At 35.2% G+C, this 17611-nt stretch overlaps 1 protein-coding gene across 1 annotated transcript in view; it reads left to right on the top strand.

Annotated features, from left to right (window-relative positions):
- Positions 1 to 17611, top strand: part of GID4 (GID complex subunit 4 homolog) — a 45247-nt gene that overhangs the window by 10795 nt on the left and 16841 nt on the right. Inside the window, exon 3 of the mRNA XM_051997777.1 lies at positions 15310 to 15417. Coding sequence (XP_051853737.1) covers positions 15310 to 15417 — 108 coding nt within the window. The remainder of the gene's footprint in view (positions 1 to 15309; positions 15418 to 17611) is intronic.

Raw genomic sequence — 17611 nt, forward strand, 5'->3', positions numbered from 1 at the left:
TATAGTAATGACACTTGCCACACATTTACTGACCCTGAGCATAGGGGTCATGCATAGTGCTACATGTTCTATGGCTTGAATCTGTGAGACATTTTGCTGCCCATTCAGTGTATCCTGACCCACCCTCAAATCTTTGCCTCTTTGGTGGCTTCTCTTGAGATATGGCCCATCGACCTCTTTTTTTCCCTATTAAGTCTCTAGTCAGGTAGGTTTTCTTGGAGGTTGAACTAGAGAATCTTTTACCTTCTAAGGTATAGGTTCAGTTCCTGGGAATTAAGACATCCAAATCTGTACTCAGCTATTAGTTCAATTTCATGACAAAGCTATTGGTTCAACTTTGGTAGACTCTTGTCTTTCTCATATTAGCCCAGCTTTCTTCCTTTCCTTCATCCTTAGATGAAAAGGAATTAATGGGTTTGACCATTCAGTACTGCACTGGTACTCACATGGAAGGGTTTCATCAGGTCCAGATTATAGTTTGCAAAGGTCCATAACTGTATGGGATAGCTTGGATGACCCCAATGATTTCTATTTGGCCTTTCCTACAATAACTCTTATTGAGGTTATTCTAAGTATTTATGTAGGTACCAATTTCTAAGGTCTCATGGCATCCATTCTTACAATGCTTTCACCCTCGTCAGAATTATGACTTAAATGGAATCCCCTAACTATTCATTTCCCCTAACAACACGTCTCTCTCATTCAGTAAATAGTTTGTCCCCCCTCCACCTAACTCTCAGTAGATCCATTGGGCATAGTAATATGGATGCTAGTATCTAGAAGCCTTATATATTTCATCACTTTTCCAGGCCACTGTGAGTTGAACATATGCCTTGTAGTCTTCTGAGCTCTTAATGAGGTGCCCTGGCCTTATATACCTCAGGGTGATTTGTTCCAGAAATCCCACAAATTTGGAAGTCTCATATAAGGCCTTGTGCAGCATCCCTCTAGTTTGGCTGTCAGTCTAATGTCATATTTCAAAAACTACTAAAATACCTTATGAATGGAGATGTGGGAGAGTCATTCTTCTGCCCTAAATTTGCTCAGCAACAAATATCCTACTCAGCCATTATAATGCTAACAGTTTGTAGTTTCGTGCCAACATGACAGTATAGTGGGAAAGGAAGTGATCAAATACTTACTTATTAAATACATATATTAGGGGACTTCCGGTTAAGATGGCGGAGAGGAGGCTCACAGTTGCATAAGCTCCGCACTTTCTCTCACTATCCACTTCATTACAAGCCTCTGAATCAATGCTTGACTGAAAAAAACCCACAAATAGTTACCAAGAGAAGCCATCCTTGAGATCCGCCAAGAAAGGTCTGTCTTTACTGGAGGGCTGGGGCGGTTTTAGATCGGGCGCAGGCTGAGGGCAGCGGCAGTGAGAGCACGGGAGCAGACTGGAGAGGGGGTGGGGAGTGATCGCAGCCATCTCTGCGGGGAGAGCTTCGCTACAGGTTTGGAACCTGCAGCAAGTCAACAGCCCAGCAGAGAAGCTAAAAACACCGGGGCTGAAGAACACAACCCCAAACAGCTGGAGTCTCTCAGGACCTGCCCCCCCCCCCTTCCCCCCCCTCAGTGACTCAGCACGCTTTGGGATCTCAGAGCGCAGGCGCAGCACAGTCCTGCTAGTGCCTCACTGCTGCCCCCTGCAGTCTGTAGAGGAAGCTCGATAACACACCCAGCCCCCCCCCCAAAGAAAGACTCCAGTTTTTTCTGTTTTTCTTTGGTAGTTTGTCTCTGATTAATAGACAGAATGAGCAAGAAGCTGAAGAGGACTTTAACCCTTGACAGCTTCTATACAGATAGAGAGCAGACTCTAAATCCTGAGGAGACTAAAAACAGGCAGTCCCCAGGTGATTCCCCAAAGGAGGAAATCATCTGTTCCTCAGCACAGATGAACCTCATAGAAGTGATTAAAAAGGCTCTCACAAGGGAGCTAGAAGAAAAATGGGAAAGCAGAGTGAGGCTTGGCAAAAGGAGAGGGAGGCTTGGGAAAAGGAGAGGGAGGCTTGGCAAAAGAGCCTGGAGAAAGTTAAAGAGAGAGTGGATAAAGAAGTAAAATCCTTGAAAAATAGGATTAGTGAACTGGAAACAGAAAACAGCTCTCTAAAAAACAAAATTGGCGAAATGGAAAAAAATTCCACAGAACAAAAGAACTCAATTGGACAATTAGAGAAAGATTTTAAAAAAGTGAGTGAAGAGAATACTTCACTGAAAATCAGAATTGAACAAGTGGAATTGAATGACTCGAGGAGACAAGAAGAATCAGTCAAGCAAATCCAAAAAAATCAAACAATGGAGAAAAATGTGAAATACCTTCTGGGGAAGACAACAGACCTGGAAAACAGATCCAGGAGAGACAATCTGAGAATCATTGGACTCCCAGAAAAACATGATGAAAAAAAGAGCCTGGACACTGTCTTCCAGGAAATTATCAAAGAGAACTGCCCAGAAGTCATAGGAACAGAGGAAAAAATAAACATTGAAAGGATTCATCGATCACCCACTGAAAGGGATCCTAAAATCAAAACACCAAGGAATATAGTGGCCAAATGCCAGAACCCTCAGGTGAAAGAAAAAATATTGCAAGCGGCTAGAAAAACCCAATTCAAGTATCAAGGAGCCACAATAAGGATCACCCAGGATCTGGCAGCATCCACATTAAAGGATCGAAGGGCCTGGAATATGATATTCCGAAAGGCTAAGGAACTTGGTATGCAACCAAAAATAACTTACCCAGCGAGAATGAGCATCTTTTTCCAGGGAAGAAGATGGACATTCAACGAAGTAAGCGAATTTCATCTATTTCTGATGAAAAAACCAGAACTTAACAAAAAGTTTGATCTACAAATATAGAACTCAAGAGAAATCTAAAAAGGTAAAGATTAATCTTGGGAACTATATTTTGACTATATAGATGTATAAAGAATACATGTATACCTTGTTCTAGAAATTGATGTGGAAAGGACATTGTACCAGAAAAAGGGTAAAGTGGGGGTAGTACATCTCATGAAGAGGCATAGGAAACCTATTATATCTGAGAGAAAGAATGGAGGGGGATGAATATAGTGGGTATCTTACTGCCTTCAGAATTGGCTTTAAGTGAAAAATCTTAAGACATATTCAATCTATGGTGAAACTTCTCCCATCTCATTGAAAAGTGAGAAGGGAAAAGTGGAAAGGGAAGGAATAAGCTAAGCGGAAGGGAATACGGGAACTGGGAGGGAAAGGGGTAAGATAGGGGAGGAACTCTAAGGCGGGGGGAGGGACACTAAAAAGGGAGGGCTGTGAGAAGCAAGGGGTGCTCACAAGCTTAATACTTGGAAGGGGGGGAAAGGGGAAAGAAGGGAGGAAAGCATAAACCGGGTTAACAAGATGGCAAGTAATACAGAATTGGTCATTCTAACCATAAACGTGAACGGGGTACTCCCCCATAAAGAGGAAGCGGTTAGCAGAATGGATTAAAAGCCAGAATCCTACAATATGTTGTTTACAGGAAACACACCTGAAGCGGGGAGATACATGCAGGTTAAAGGTAAAAGGTTGGAGCAAAATCTACTATGCTTCAGGTGAAGTCAAAAAAGCAGGGGTAGCCATCCTGATCTCAGATCAAGCTAAAGCAAAAATTGACCTAATTAAAAGAGATAAGGAAGGACACTATATCTTGCTAAAGGGTAGCATGGATAATGAAGCACTATCTATATTAACATATATGCACCAAGTGGGTAGCATCTAAATTCTTAAAAGAGAAACTAAGAGAGCTGCAAGAAGAAATAGACAGTAAAACTATAATAGTGGGAGATCTTAACCTTGCACTCTCAGAATTAGATAAATCAAACCAGAAAATAAATAAGAAAGAAGTCAAAGAGGTAAACAGAATACTAGAAAAGCTAGATATGATAGATCTCTGGAGAAAATGTAATGGAGACAGAAAGGAATACACTTTCTTTTCAGCAGTTCATGGAACCTATACAAAAATTGACCATATATTAGGACATAAAAACCTCAAACTCAAATGTAGTAAGGCAGAAATAGTAAATGCATCCTTTTCAGACCACGATGCAATGAAAATTACATTCAACAAAAAAGCAGGGGGAAGTAGACCAAAAAATAATTGGAAACTAAATAATCTCATACTAAAGAATGATTGGGTAAAACAGCAAATCATAGACATAATTAATAACTTCACCCAAGAAAACGATAATAATGAGACATCATACCAAAATGTATGGGATGCAGCCAAAGCGGTAATAAGGGGAAATTTCATATCTCTAGAGGCCTATTTGTATAAAATAGAGAAAGAGAAGGTCAATGAATTGGGTTTGCAATTAAAAATGCTAGAAAAGGAACAAATTAAAAACCCCCAGTCAAACACTAAACTTGAAATTCTAAAAGTAAAAGGTGAGATCAATAAAATTGAAAGTAAAAAAACTATTGAATTGATTAATAAAACTAAGAGTTGGTTCTATGAAAAAACCAACAAAATAGACAAACCCTTAGTAAATCTGATTAAAAAAAGGAAAGAGGAAAAACAAATTGTTAGTCTTAAAAATGAAAAGGGAGAACTCACCACTAACGAAGAGGAAATTAGAGCAATAATTAGGAGTTACTTTGCCCAACTTTATGCCAATAAATTCGACAACTTAAATGAAATAGAAAAATACCTCCAAAAATACAGCTTGCCCAAACTAACAGAGGAAGAAGTAAATATCCTAAACAGTCCCATCTCAGAAAAAGAAATAGAACAAACTATCAATCAACTCCCTAAGAAAAAATCCCCAGGACCAGATGGATTTACATGTGAATTCTACCAAACATTTAAAGAACAATTAACTCCAATGTTATATAAACTATTTGAAAAAATAGGGATTGAAGGAGTCCTACCAAACTCCTTTTATGACACAGATATGGTACTGATACCTAAACCAGGTAGGCTGAAAACAGAGAAAGAAAATTATAGACCAATCTCCCTAATGAATATTGATGCTAAAATCTTAAATAAAATATTAGCAAAAAGATTACAGAAAATTGTCACCAGGATAATACACTATGACCAAGTAGGATTTATACCAGGAATGCAGGGCTGGTTCAATATTAGGAAAACTATTAACATAATTGACTATATCAATAACCAAACAAACAAAAACCACATGATCATCTCAATAGATGCAGAAAAAGCATTTGATAAAATCCAACATCCATTCCTAATAAAAACACTTGAGAGCATAGGAATAAATGGACTTTTCCTTAAAATAGTCAGGAGCATATATTTAAAACCATCAGTAAGCATCATATGCAATGGGGAAAAACTGGAACCTTTCCCAGTAAGATCTGGAGTGAAGCAAGGTTGCCCACTATCACCATTATTATTTAATATCGTATTAGAAACACTAGCCTCGGCAATAAGAGTCGAGAAAGATATAAAAGGAATTAGAGTAGGCAATGAGGAAACCAAACTATCACTCTTTGCAGATGATATGATGGTATACCTAGAGAACCCCAGAGATTCTACCAAAAAGCTATTGGAAATAATTCATAATTTTAGCAAAGTAGCTGGCTACAAAATAAATCCCCATAAATCCTCAGCATTTTTATACATCACCAACAAAACCCAACAGCAAGAGATACAAAGAGAAATTCCATTCAGAATAACTGTTGATACCATAAAATATTTGGGAATCTATCTACCAAAGGAAAGTCAGGAATTATATGAGCAAAATTATAAAAAAGTCTCCACACAAATAAAGTCAGACTTAAATAATTGGAAAAATATTAAGTGCTCTTGGATCGGCCGAGCGAACATAATAAAGATGACAATACTCCCTAAACTAATCTATTTATTTAGTGCTATACCAATCAGACTTCCAAGAAAATATTTTATTGATCTAGAAAAAATAACAACAAAATTCATATGGAACAATAAAAAGTCGAGAATCTCAAGGGAATTAATGAAAAAAAAATCAAATGAAGGTGGCCTAGCTGTACCTGATCTAAAATTATATTATAAAGCAGCAGTCACCAAAACCATTTGGTATTGGCTAAGAAATAGATTAGTGGATCAGTGGAAAAGGCTAGGCTCACAAGACAGAATAGTCAACTATAGCAATCTAGTGTTTGACAAACCCAAAGCCCCTAACTTCTGGAAAAGAATTCATTATTTGATAAAAACTGCTGGGATAATTGGAAATTAGTATGGCAGAAATTAGGCATGGACCCACACTTAACACCATATACCAAGATAAGATCAAAATGGGTCTATGACCTAGGCATAAAGAACGAGATTATAAATAAATTAGAGGAACATAGAATAGTTTATCTCTCAGACTTGTGGAGGAGAAAGAAATTTGTGACCAAAGATGAACTAGAGACCATTACTGATCACAAAATAGAAAATTTTGATTACATCAAATTAAAAAGCCTTTGTACAAATAAAACTAATGCAAACAAGATTAGAAGGGAAGCAACAAACTGGGAAAACATCTTCACAGTTAAAGGTTCTGATAAAGGCCTCATTTCCAAAATATATAGAGAACTGACTCAAATTTATAAGAAATCAAGCCATTCTCCAATTGATAAATGGTCAAAGGATATGAACAGACAATTTTCAGAGGATGAGATTGAAACTATTACCACTCATATGAAAGAGTGTTCCAAATCATTATTGATCAGAGAAATGCAAATTAAGACAACTCTGAGATACCACTACACACCTGTCAGATTGGCTAAGATGACAGGAAAAAATAATGATGAATGTTGGAGGGGATGCGGGAAAACTGGGACACTAATGCATTGTTGGTGGAGTTGTGAACGAATCCAACCATTCTGGAGAGCAATCTGGAATTATGCCCAAAAAATTATCAAAATGTGCATACCCTTTGATCCAGCAGTGTTTCTATTGGGCTTATATCCCAAAGAAATACTAAAGAAGGGAAAGGGACCTGTATGTGCCAAAATGTTTGTAGCAGCCCTGTTTGTAGTGGCTAGAAACTGGAAAATGAATGGATGCCCATCAATTGGAGAATGGCTGGGTAAATTGTGGTATATGAATGTTATGGAATATTATTGTTCTGTAAGAAATGACCAGCAGGATGAATACAGAGAGGCTTGGAGAGACCTACATGAACTGATGCTAAGTGAAATGAGCAGAACCAGGAGATCATTATACACTTCGACAACGATATTGTATGAGGACATATTTTGATGGAAGTGGATTTCTTTGACAAAGAGACCTGAGTTTCAATTGATAAATGACGGACAAAAGCAGCTACACCCAAAGAAAGAACACTGGGAAACGAATGTGAACTATCTGCATTTTTGTTTCTCTTCCCGGATTATTTATACCTTCTGAATCCAATTCTCCCTACGCAACAAGAGAACTGTTCGGTTCTGCAAACATATATTGTATCTAGGATATACTGCAACATATCCAACATATAAAGGACTGCTTGCCATCTAGGGGAGGGGGTGGAGGGAGGGAGGGGAAAAAAAAATCGGAACAGAAATGAGTGTAAATATACTGTAATTATTAAATAAAAAAATTTAAAAAAAAAAAAAATAAATACATATATTAAATATCAACTCTCTGACAGACAGCAATTGGGAATACAAATGCAAAGTGGAAAAATTTCTACTGGAATTACATTTTAATGCAGTAAGATATGTACATATACAAATATATACAAAGAAAACATAAATCGACTCAAAATAGTAGAACTTTGCCCCCAAATGTAGGCTTCAATTGCTCTAGTCATTGGCTGGTCACAGGTTATTTGTGGTAGTGGGGCTGATAGTGGTCCCATTGTGCAAAATCATAGAACCAATTCAGTACCCCCATATCTTGTGAGAATTTTGCCCCCTCTGTAGAATACTGTTGAGATATAGGTTGCAAAGGGAATTCATTTTTAAATTTAAAAAAAAAATTTAATTTTAAGGCTTTTTATTTTCAGAACATATGCATAGATAGTTTTCAACATTTCATCCTTGCAAAACCTTGTGTTCCAAGTTTTTTCTCCTTCCCTTTCCCTCTCCCCTAGACAGCAAGGACTCCAATATATGTTAAACATGTGCAGGGGAATTCATTTTTATTGGACCATGTAGATGCTACTTTCCTGGCTTAAAAGATATAAAGACTGATGGATCACCATCAAGTGATTTAATTGACTTTGTAAAAGTAGATTGTCTTTGATATTCCCAAGCTACAACAAAATCATCATTTTGGTGACTCATCAGGTTGTGGTGATCTAAATTTGTTTCTAAGTTCCTCAGGGGTACAACCTCGATCCTTTAGTGAATGAAGGTACCTTTAATGCCATGGAGTAATAATACAGCTAGAGGCTCCTAATTGCAGCAAGTTTCCAATTGTTATCATTTTCCTTATGCTAGCTATCTAGTTCTTCCAGAGCTATGAACAACAGATATGAAATGTTATCCTTGGCAATATATTTTCTTCCTGTCAGCCTTAAACACCTGGTGGAATAGGACCACCAGTTCAATTGAAAGGACTTGGCATATTTGTTGAGAGGTGTGCCCATACGAGTTATAAGACTCTGGTGTGAGACAATCCAAACATCCATACTTCCCTTCTTCCTTGCTCCTTTTCTTACATCCCAACTTTTTAAACTTTAGTTCATGATTCCATATGGGGTCTTGAAACTGAATGTGGAGGTTGTAAAATTATGATTTATTATCAGTAAATGTTTGATTTATATACCTAGATTGTATATGACAGTCAGAACTTGAACTCTGGTCTTTCTGGTTTCAAAGCCATTTCTCTATCCACTCTTGCTATTCTATATCCTCTCAGGAATTGAGACTAAAATAAGTTAGACATTTTAAATTCATAGGCAGATTTACAGAATTTGAGATATAAAATAGTAAATTGAAACTCCCAAATCAGTCATCAACAAAAAGATTGGAGAAACTCTTCTATAGAGAAGTAAGAATGACATTAAAAATCCTCAAAATGTTCTCACTTATTTGAATTAAGCAAGTTTTGTACACATTATAAATAAAACTAGTATATATGTTTTGATAGTAAAGAGAGACAAAATGGTAGAACAAGGTTATTTCATTGCTAAAATTTCTTTAGTGGGAATGTTGGAAACTCTTTTCCCTAACTAGCTCTAGAAAGCACTATTTTTATTGATACTTGGCTATATTACCTAAAGAGACAAGCTTTTAAGGTATGGACAGTCTGTGACCATCATGACAGTCCTTTTAGGTGATTAATTGATCTTTGATTAGAATATGATGGTTTCTCTCTTCTGTGCTTCATATGGTGCTCAAAAATAAGTACTTCCTCCCCCACCCCCGTATCTTTTGATTGAAACAGAATTCCACTGTACATTAAGATCTAATTGCAAAATTCTTGACTCCTTTCTGTATACATTATCCCTTTAAGTTAGGCATCAGAACCATAGAAGGTTAAATTCAGATGGGTCCTTAAGAGATGATTTTGTTTAAGATACCCATTGCATCATTTCAGAACTAGGACTAGAATCCAGCTTTCCTACATAATTCAGTTAGTTTCTGTATTGAATATAAATCTGTACTGGAGAAGCTTCCTTTTAGGTACAAACAAAACTTTTATGCTGTAACTTGCAAGATATGGTACAGCATCCTACTAAATCATTGCCCTCTGCTTCCCAGATTCCTACTAACCTTTGTCTACTTTTCCAGATAAGTGACAGTTATTTCTAGATGAGTAGATAATGAATATATTTCATTTTCTTCAAGTGTAGTTTAAAGAAGTACATATAGAATGGAAAAACATAGAGAGGTAAACATCAAATTTGTAAAATCTCACTTAATCTAGTTCAAACCTGAATGGGAATTCCCTCTACAATATTCTTAACAAATGATCATCTAGCCCCAGATTTAAGATCTTCAATGATGGGGAACTCATTCATCTATTTATTTAAATAATATTTTATTTTTTCAATTACATATATAGTTTTCAACATTCATTTTTGTAAGATATTGAGTTCCAAATTTTTAATTCTTTTAGCCCCTTCCCCAAGACAGCAAGCAATGCAATATGTTATATATGTACAATCATTTTTAACATAGTTAAACATGTGACTCATATGGAGTCATAGTTCTTTCTGTGGATGCAGATGGCTATTTTCTATCTCAAAGCTAATTGTAATTGCCTTGAATTACTGCTTTGCTGAGAAGAGCAAGTGTATCACAGTTGATCATCACATAATTTTGTTATTGTGTACAATGTTTTCCTGGTTCTGCTCACTTCACTCAGCATTAGTTCATGTAAGCCTTTCCAGGCTTTTCTGAAATCAGCTTGGTCATTTTGTAAACATTTTTATTTTAATAGTATTTTAATATGCTCATCATTTCTTATAGAACAATAATATTCCATTATATTTATATACCATAACTTATTTAGCCATTCCCTAATTGAAGGGCATCCACTTAATTTCCAGTTCCTTGCCACTACAAAAACAATTGCAAAACATTTTTATGATCTTTTTGGTCTTGTTTCCCTCCTTCCCCCCTTTCTCTCTTCCATCCTTCTGTTCTTTTCCTTCCTTCCTTCTTTCTCTGTCTCTCCCTCTCTCCTTCTCTCCCTTCCTCCCTTCCCCCCTTTTCTGTCACCTAGTAGTGAGAATGCATAATTTTAAATCCTTTTGGTCATAATTCCAAACTGCTTTCCAAAATGGTTGGATCACTTCACAACTCTACCAACAATGCATTAGTGTCCCAGTTTTCCCATGTCCTCGCCAATGTTTAATTATTATCTTCTTTTGTCATCTTAACCAGTCTGAGAGATGTAAAGTAGTACCTGCTCATTATTTCTTGTTGAAGAATAGTTTTCCATTACATTCATGTACCGTAACTTATTCAATCATTTCACAAATGATGGGCATCTACTCTGTTTGCAGTTCTTTGCTACTCCAAAAAGAGATGCTACAAACATTTTTGCACATGTGGGTCCTTTTCCTTTTTAATGATCTACAGGAGGGGTCCTCAAACTACCTTACCCAGGGCTATGAAGTTTCTTTATTTAAAGACCCACAAAACAAAGTTTTTGTTTTTACTATAGTCTGGCCCTCTTTCATGTCTGAGGTACATGAACTGGCCCTCTATTTAAAAAGTTTGAGGACCGCTGATCTAAAGGCTCAATAGAGAGACACTGCTGGATCAAAAGGTATGCAGGGTTTTAGGGCCCTTTGGGCATAGTTTGAAATTGTTCTCTGGAATGATTGAGTCAGTTCACAGCTCCATCAATAATGCATAAATATTCCACTTTTTCCCACATCTCTTCCAATATTTTTCATGATTTTCTTCTTTTTATTTTAGCTACTTTGATAGGTGTGGTTACCTCAGAGGAACTCAATATTTACTAAATAAAGCACCTATTTTTGGATGTCTCTAATTGTTAGAATTTTTTCTTTATCTTAGACTGGATTTTGCCCTTTTTCCCCCATCACATATTTCTAACTGCCTGCTGAAATCAAGTATATTGAAGAATATGTCTGATTCCTCTTCTTTGAGGTAGACCTTCTGAACATAGCTCTTGTATTATCTTTTAGTCTTATTTTTTCCATGTTAGATAATCCGTAATTGCTTATATTTATTTTCTTATAGAGTATAATTCAGAAATTATAAATTGAAACATATTTATAATGAAAGTTTACTGCCTTAATTAAAATTCAAGCATAAAATTAAGCACATTTACATTATGTCTCTAAAGTATGAACATGACAATGCAGGTCAATTGGGAGTGTTCTGAATTGGTCAAACAAAAGTCAAAATTTTAATGTACACACATGTCTGACATATCTCTGTGTGTATTGTGTGTGTGTGTGTGTGTGTGTGTGTGTGTGTGTGTGTGTGTCTTGCCAAAGAAAAATGCATATCTTACTGAAAATTCTTAGCTTTGCCAAGAAGACATATTTAATTTTATAGCAAAATCACCTGAAACTTGGTTGGTGGAAATTACTGCTGAAGTTCTGGCTTTTTTATTAATTAGATGAGGGTAAGAATACTCTTATTTATAAGTAGTTGTAGTTTCTTCACACATGGATAGTAAGATAGTGATAGAATTTTTATGTCTTCAAGTTTGCATATTATTTTGGAATTTGGGAAGAATTTCCTTTTAGCCTGGTTACTAAATAAGTTTTAGGAACCCCTTGGCGTGGAGTGGGGAGGCACTTGGCCTAAAGATTGAAATGTGTAGGATAGCATAGTATAGTAGTAGGTTCTAGCTTTGGAGACGTGTATTCAGGCCCCAAGCCTGTCACATACTGGCTGCTTATCCCTATAGAAGGCCTTTAATCTCTTAATATTGTGTGGGATGGGTGCTAGATCCCTTTCCCAAATTAATTGATCAAAGACATCTTCAGGTACAAAGAGAAAGCATTTATTTAATCCTTGCAGGGAGAGGCCCAGTACACCAGGAGGCATCCCAGCTCCCTCCATGTGCTTGACCTGACTAGCAGGAAGTAGAATACCTGGTTAAATATGAAAAGCCCAAGCCTTTTCATTGGATAGTATTTGCTTCCTATATCACATCATTTCTTATAACTTTACTAACTTTCTGCATCTTGGAGTTCAAAACCTCATCTTCTGGCTCTGGGAATAGGGATCGTGTGACTTAACTATCAAACTGAGAAAACTTCATCTAAATAGTCCCATTCAATATTAACTGGCAGCTCTAGAGCAGATATTAAAAAATATGCATTTATAGAGGGTAATGCTCACCTGGGACTTCTCAAACTGACGAAATCATTGAGCTCTTTAAAAAAAAAAAAACTTAAGTTTTTCTTGAGAATAAGATCATGCCATTTTGAGGTGCTACAAGGATCAGAGATAAAGACTTTAAAATATGTTTTTGTACCCTTTGAAAATAAACTTAATACCTCAGTCCAATTTGATGGTCAACACAATTTAACCAGAAAAGCTACTAAAAATTATTAGAGACTTAGTGACAAATCACTTTAACGAAAATCTTGTTATAATACCTTCATACTTTTTCTTGTTTAGAGGAAAAAGGAGATTACTGAGAGTGGGAAAACATTTAGCTTTGGCATCAGAAGACTTGGGTTTAAATCCCTCTTTTGCCTCCAAATATGTGTGATCTGAAGAAAATTACTTTCCCTTTCTGGGCCTTTGTTTTCTTATGTATATAATGAGGAGATTGGATTTACTCCTCTAATTTTGAGATCCTTCCAATTCTAAAATATTATTTCAGTAGAAATCCAGTTAGCTGTTTTTATTTGGGGTGGGTAGTATAGGAGGGAGACATTATTAGAGGAAATTTGCCTTCTGGCCCACTAGAAGTCTATAATTTTAGTGTCTTTAGAGTTCATCTAATTCAATGCTTTTGTTTTAAAATTAAGGCCCAAGATTGTAAAGAGATATTAGCAAGTTCCCAGAGAGTGGTAAAGTTAATGATAGATTTAGGTCTTCAGACTATAAATATGTTATTTCTTTAGTTTTTTGCTGCCCTCCCTGATTTACCTATGTTAACCTTACTTTCCTTATCTATTAGGTCTGTTCTTTTTTAGAAGTCAAGGGTGGTAGTTTTATAAGTTTTACTTCTATAATCCTTCCCAGTGCTATTTATTGGTGGACCTTTTAAAACTTCATTTTTTTAAAAGAGCATTTTATTTTCAAAATATATACAAAGATAGTTTTCAACATTCACCTTTGCAAAACCTTGTGCTCTAAAATTTTCTACCTCCCTTTTCCCACCCCTCCCCCAAAACGACGTTCTCTTATTATCAGTTCATGTAAGCCTCTCTAGGCCTTTCTGAAATGATTCTGCTGATTGTTTCTTATAGAACAATAATATTCCTTAACATTCATATATCATAACTTATTTGGCCATTCTCCAGCTGATGGACATTCACTCAGTTTCCAGTTTCTTGCCACTACAAAGGGCTGCCACAAGTATTTTGCACACTCTTATGATCTTTTTGAGGTACAAACCCAGTAGAGATACTGCTGGATCAAAAAGTATGCACAGTTTGGTGGTCCTTTGGGCATAGTTCCAAATTGTGACTTTTAAAAATATTCTATCAAATGCATCTGTGATCATGTGAAAAAAATTTTAAGACTACAAGTTTCTTCTTGGGAAATTTTCCCTTTTTATCTAATTTATTCACTCATGCAGAGAAACTGTGTACCATGTACTATGCTCATTATTGAGGAATGTGAATGATAAAATAGATTCTCTAGCCCCAAGTAGTTTATAATCTAATAGGGAACATGAACCCACAGGATATAATTGAAAACTAGTTTTCTTTCTTACAATGGAGTATTCTTTTACAAGGGAGATGGAGATATAGGGAAAAATAATATTAAAACAATAGCACTTTTATGTATATGTGTGTGTATGTATAGATATGTGTGTGTGTGTGTAGTGTGTGTGTGTGTGTGTGTATCTATATATGCATGTAATTTTATGAATAGTGTTGGAAACAATTTAAGAAAGGGTTTATAGAGAATTTACAGTAAAACAAAAAAGAACAAGGAAGTGGAATTGGGAAGATTTGGCTTTTATTCTCTTTGGACATTATGCTGGCAGTATGACTGGCCCTAGGCAACTCTCAGAAGTTGTAAATGGCAGAGCAGGCGCTTTACTACTTTACAAAGAGATGTTTCCTCAATAGGAGTTTCCTATGCCAGTGGAATTACAAGTCTAATTGTATGGGTATAGACATATTTATACACATACCCATTCCTAATTTGCTTTTTCTTACATATGGATACCTTAGATTATTTGCTATCTGTAGTTTTTTTTCCCCTTGCTCTCAACTGATACCAAATAAAATGAACATATTTTATTCAAAACATAGCAAGTAATGAAGTTTATATATGAAACTATGAATATGTATTACTTGCTTTTTTTGTTTAAATATAGAAAATCAAAGCCGTCCTTGTCTCTTGCTTTAGTTCTTAAATACTTAGTTTGGAACCATTTTCAATAGTTTGGTTTGGAATTCATCTTTGAAAAAAAAAAAAAAAGACTGGCTAAGATGTCATTTTACCATCTCACCAAGATGTTATAAAAACTCCTGTGACTGAAATGTTTTGTGTTATTAGTGATTCTTTACTTCTGGCATTAAACTTTCAAAATACCAAAAACATAGGAGAGAGGCTATCATTTCTGTGCAACATATAAATGTCTATAGCCTCTAGTATTAGCGGATTTGTTCCCATTCTGTAGGTTTTAACTCTAATTTGGATCACGGTTTAGCATTGTTAACTTTTATCCACGCATTAGAATAAAAAGATTTAAGTGTTTGCTAAGAGTTTTAAAAAAATTTTGTTTTGCTATAGGAATATCCAACTCTTACTACTTTCTTTGAAGGGGAAATAATCAGCAAAAAGCACCCATTCTTAACCCGAAAGTGGGATGCAGATGAGGATGTAGATCGTAAACACTGGGTGAGTAATTTTTGAATGATCCACTTTGACTCTTCCCATGATAATTTGGCAAGTAAAGGTAATTTAGAAATTTAGGATCTTTTAAGCTATTCAGCATTTCTCTGCCAAAGGGTGGGAGTGAGGGGGTAGTATTTTTCTAATTATCCATACTTTTGTTTTCTTGTTGGAAGTTAAAGCTGTGAGCAAATGGGGATTTGTTCCATTATATTCAATTGGTGATTGTAATGAAAATTACTATCTTGTGGGAATCTTCCTCGTTTGACACAGAGGGGCCACCCAAGTTCTCCTTGAGTTTTCCTCACATCCTAGAGAAAATAAGGAAGCATATGTACATTTCAACAGTTAATATTTGTTCTCTCAACATGAACAGCACATCATCTTTTTCAGTTGTGCATTTCTTTAATGATATTTTTTATGTCACTTATACTTTGTAATTACTTTCTTATTATATATGTTGTAGTGTATTTACATTTATTTATGTTTCTTACTATTGACCTTTGAATGAAGCTCAGTTTCCTTTCTTTGGAAAATATCATGTTTTACAACTGAACCAATTAAACATCACCAGAAGAATACCATTTTTAAGGAGACGGGCCTTCAAACAGAGGAGTTTGTATTTGATCTCATCTTATGCTTTTTTTTTATCATGAACTCTGACAATTTGGTGAAACCTATGGATTTATTCTTAGAAAAATGTTTTTTAATGTGTAAAATAAAATACACAGATTATAAAAAACAAATTATATGAAATAGTTATCAAAATATTACTTATCTTAACTATCTCATGTAATGTGACAAAATATTTTTAAAATATAATTGTTTTATATTTAAATTACAGTTTAAAAATTTTTTAAAGACATTTCAATGTTAAAGGCTGTTGCTTAATTTGAATAAGGCCATGAAACTGTAGTGTGGTCTTTGACAAGACAACAACGACATGTTAGATATACAGTAACTCGAATTTTTTTTTTCTTGATGGTTAGAAATATTGAAAATCTCAGTTCACAAAGACATATTATTATAAAGGAATTAAAACTTCTATATCTCACTTTACAAGAGATGAGCATAGGCTTCTCTTAGTGAACACTAGAATTCTGAAGACATTTTGAGTTAAACTCAAATACAGTAAGTTGTAGGTTTTTTCCCTCAAATCAATGAATTCATCTTTAACTAGATTGTCATCTTCAATACAATTTATATCAAATAAAAGGATTGTTAGTCTTTTGGCTCAACTTTAATATCATCTAAGTAGAAGTAACTTTTGAAAAAGTTCTGAAGTGTTTCTATTGTTTGTAGATTTCTCCTTTAAAAAAAATCAACAGATACTTTTATATCTTAATTCAGTCTTAATAAAGCACTTCTAGCTTTGGAAAGTTTGTAAGGATGTCAGCTTCTTTTCTTGCTTTCCATACTGGCAATTAAGCCAAGAAAACCAAGATATTTGTCATCCATAATGCTGACTTCAGGACCTTGAATTGAAAGATTGTTTCACTGATTTGGTTAAACATATGTGCCAGGTAAGCCAGTCTGTGAATAAATCCTTTCTTTCAGATTACTCCAAGAGTGGATTTTCTTTTTCTTTTAGAAAAAGTGAAACTTTTGCCTTTAATTCTTAAAAACACTTCAAGACTTTTCCTTTTGAAATCTAGTGAACTTCGGTGTGGTAAAGAAATATTTCTATCTTGTTCCCATTTCTTGACAAAATCTCTTTAAAAAGAGATCATCTAATTATGATCTAAAAATCTGATTCTGATAAACTTGGTGACTTAGGGGAATTAACAAAAATTTTTCAGGGTTTTTGGAAGAATCTGTATTGTCCCTTGCATATCTACAGTGATAGGAGGAGCTTTTTTCACAAAATACCTAGTGCCTATGCATTACTGGAACATTACAAGAACTCTGTCAATGCAAAGATTATGAAATTTTACTTTTCATGTTTGGCAAAAATATTTTACTATTTCTAAAGATCAACAGTCTTTTTTTAGTTTCCAAAAGGAACTCAGAAAATAAGAGTTCTTCCTTGATGATGTCAGCAAACAAAAACAAGGAGCTAGTTATATTGAGAGATGTCTTGTTTTATCCAGTAGAATACTGGAGTGAGATAGTGAGTTCATTATTATTAACTTTACTAACTTTCTGCATCTTGGGATTCAAAACCTCATCTTTTGGCTCTGGGAATAGGGATCATGTGACT

Source organism: Antechinus flavipes, chromosome 1 (assembly GCF_016432865.1).
Source record: "Antechinus flavipes isolate AdamAnt ecotype Samford, QLD, Australia chromosome 1, AdamAnt_v2, whole genome shotgun sequence".
NCBI lineage: Eukaryota > Metazoa > Chordata > Mammalia > Dasyuromorphia > Dasyuridae > Antechinus > Antechinus flavipes.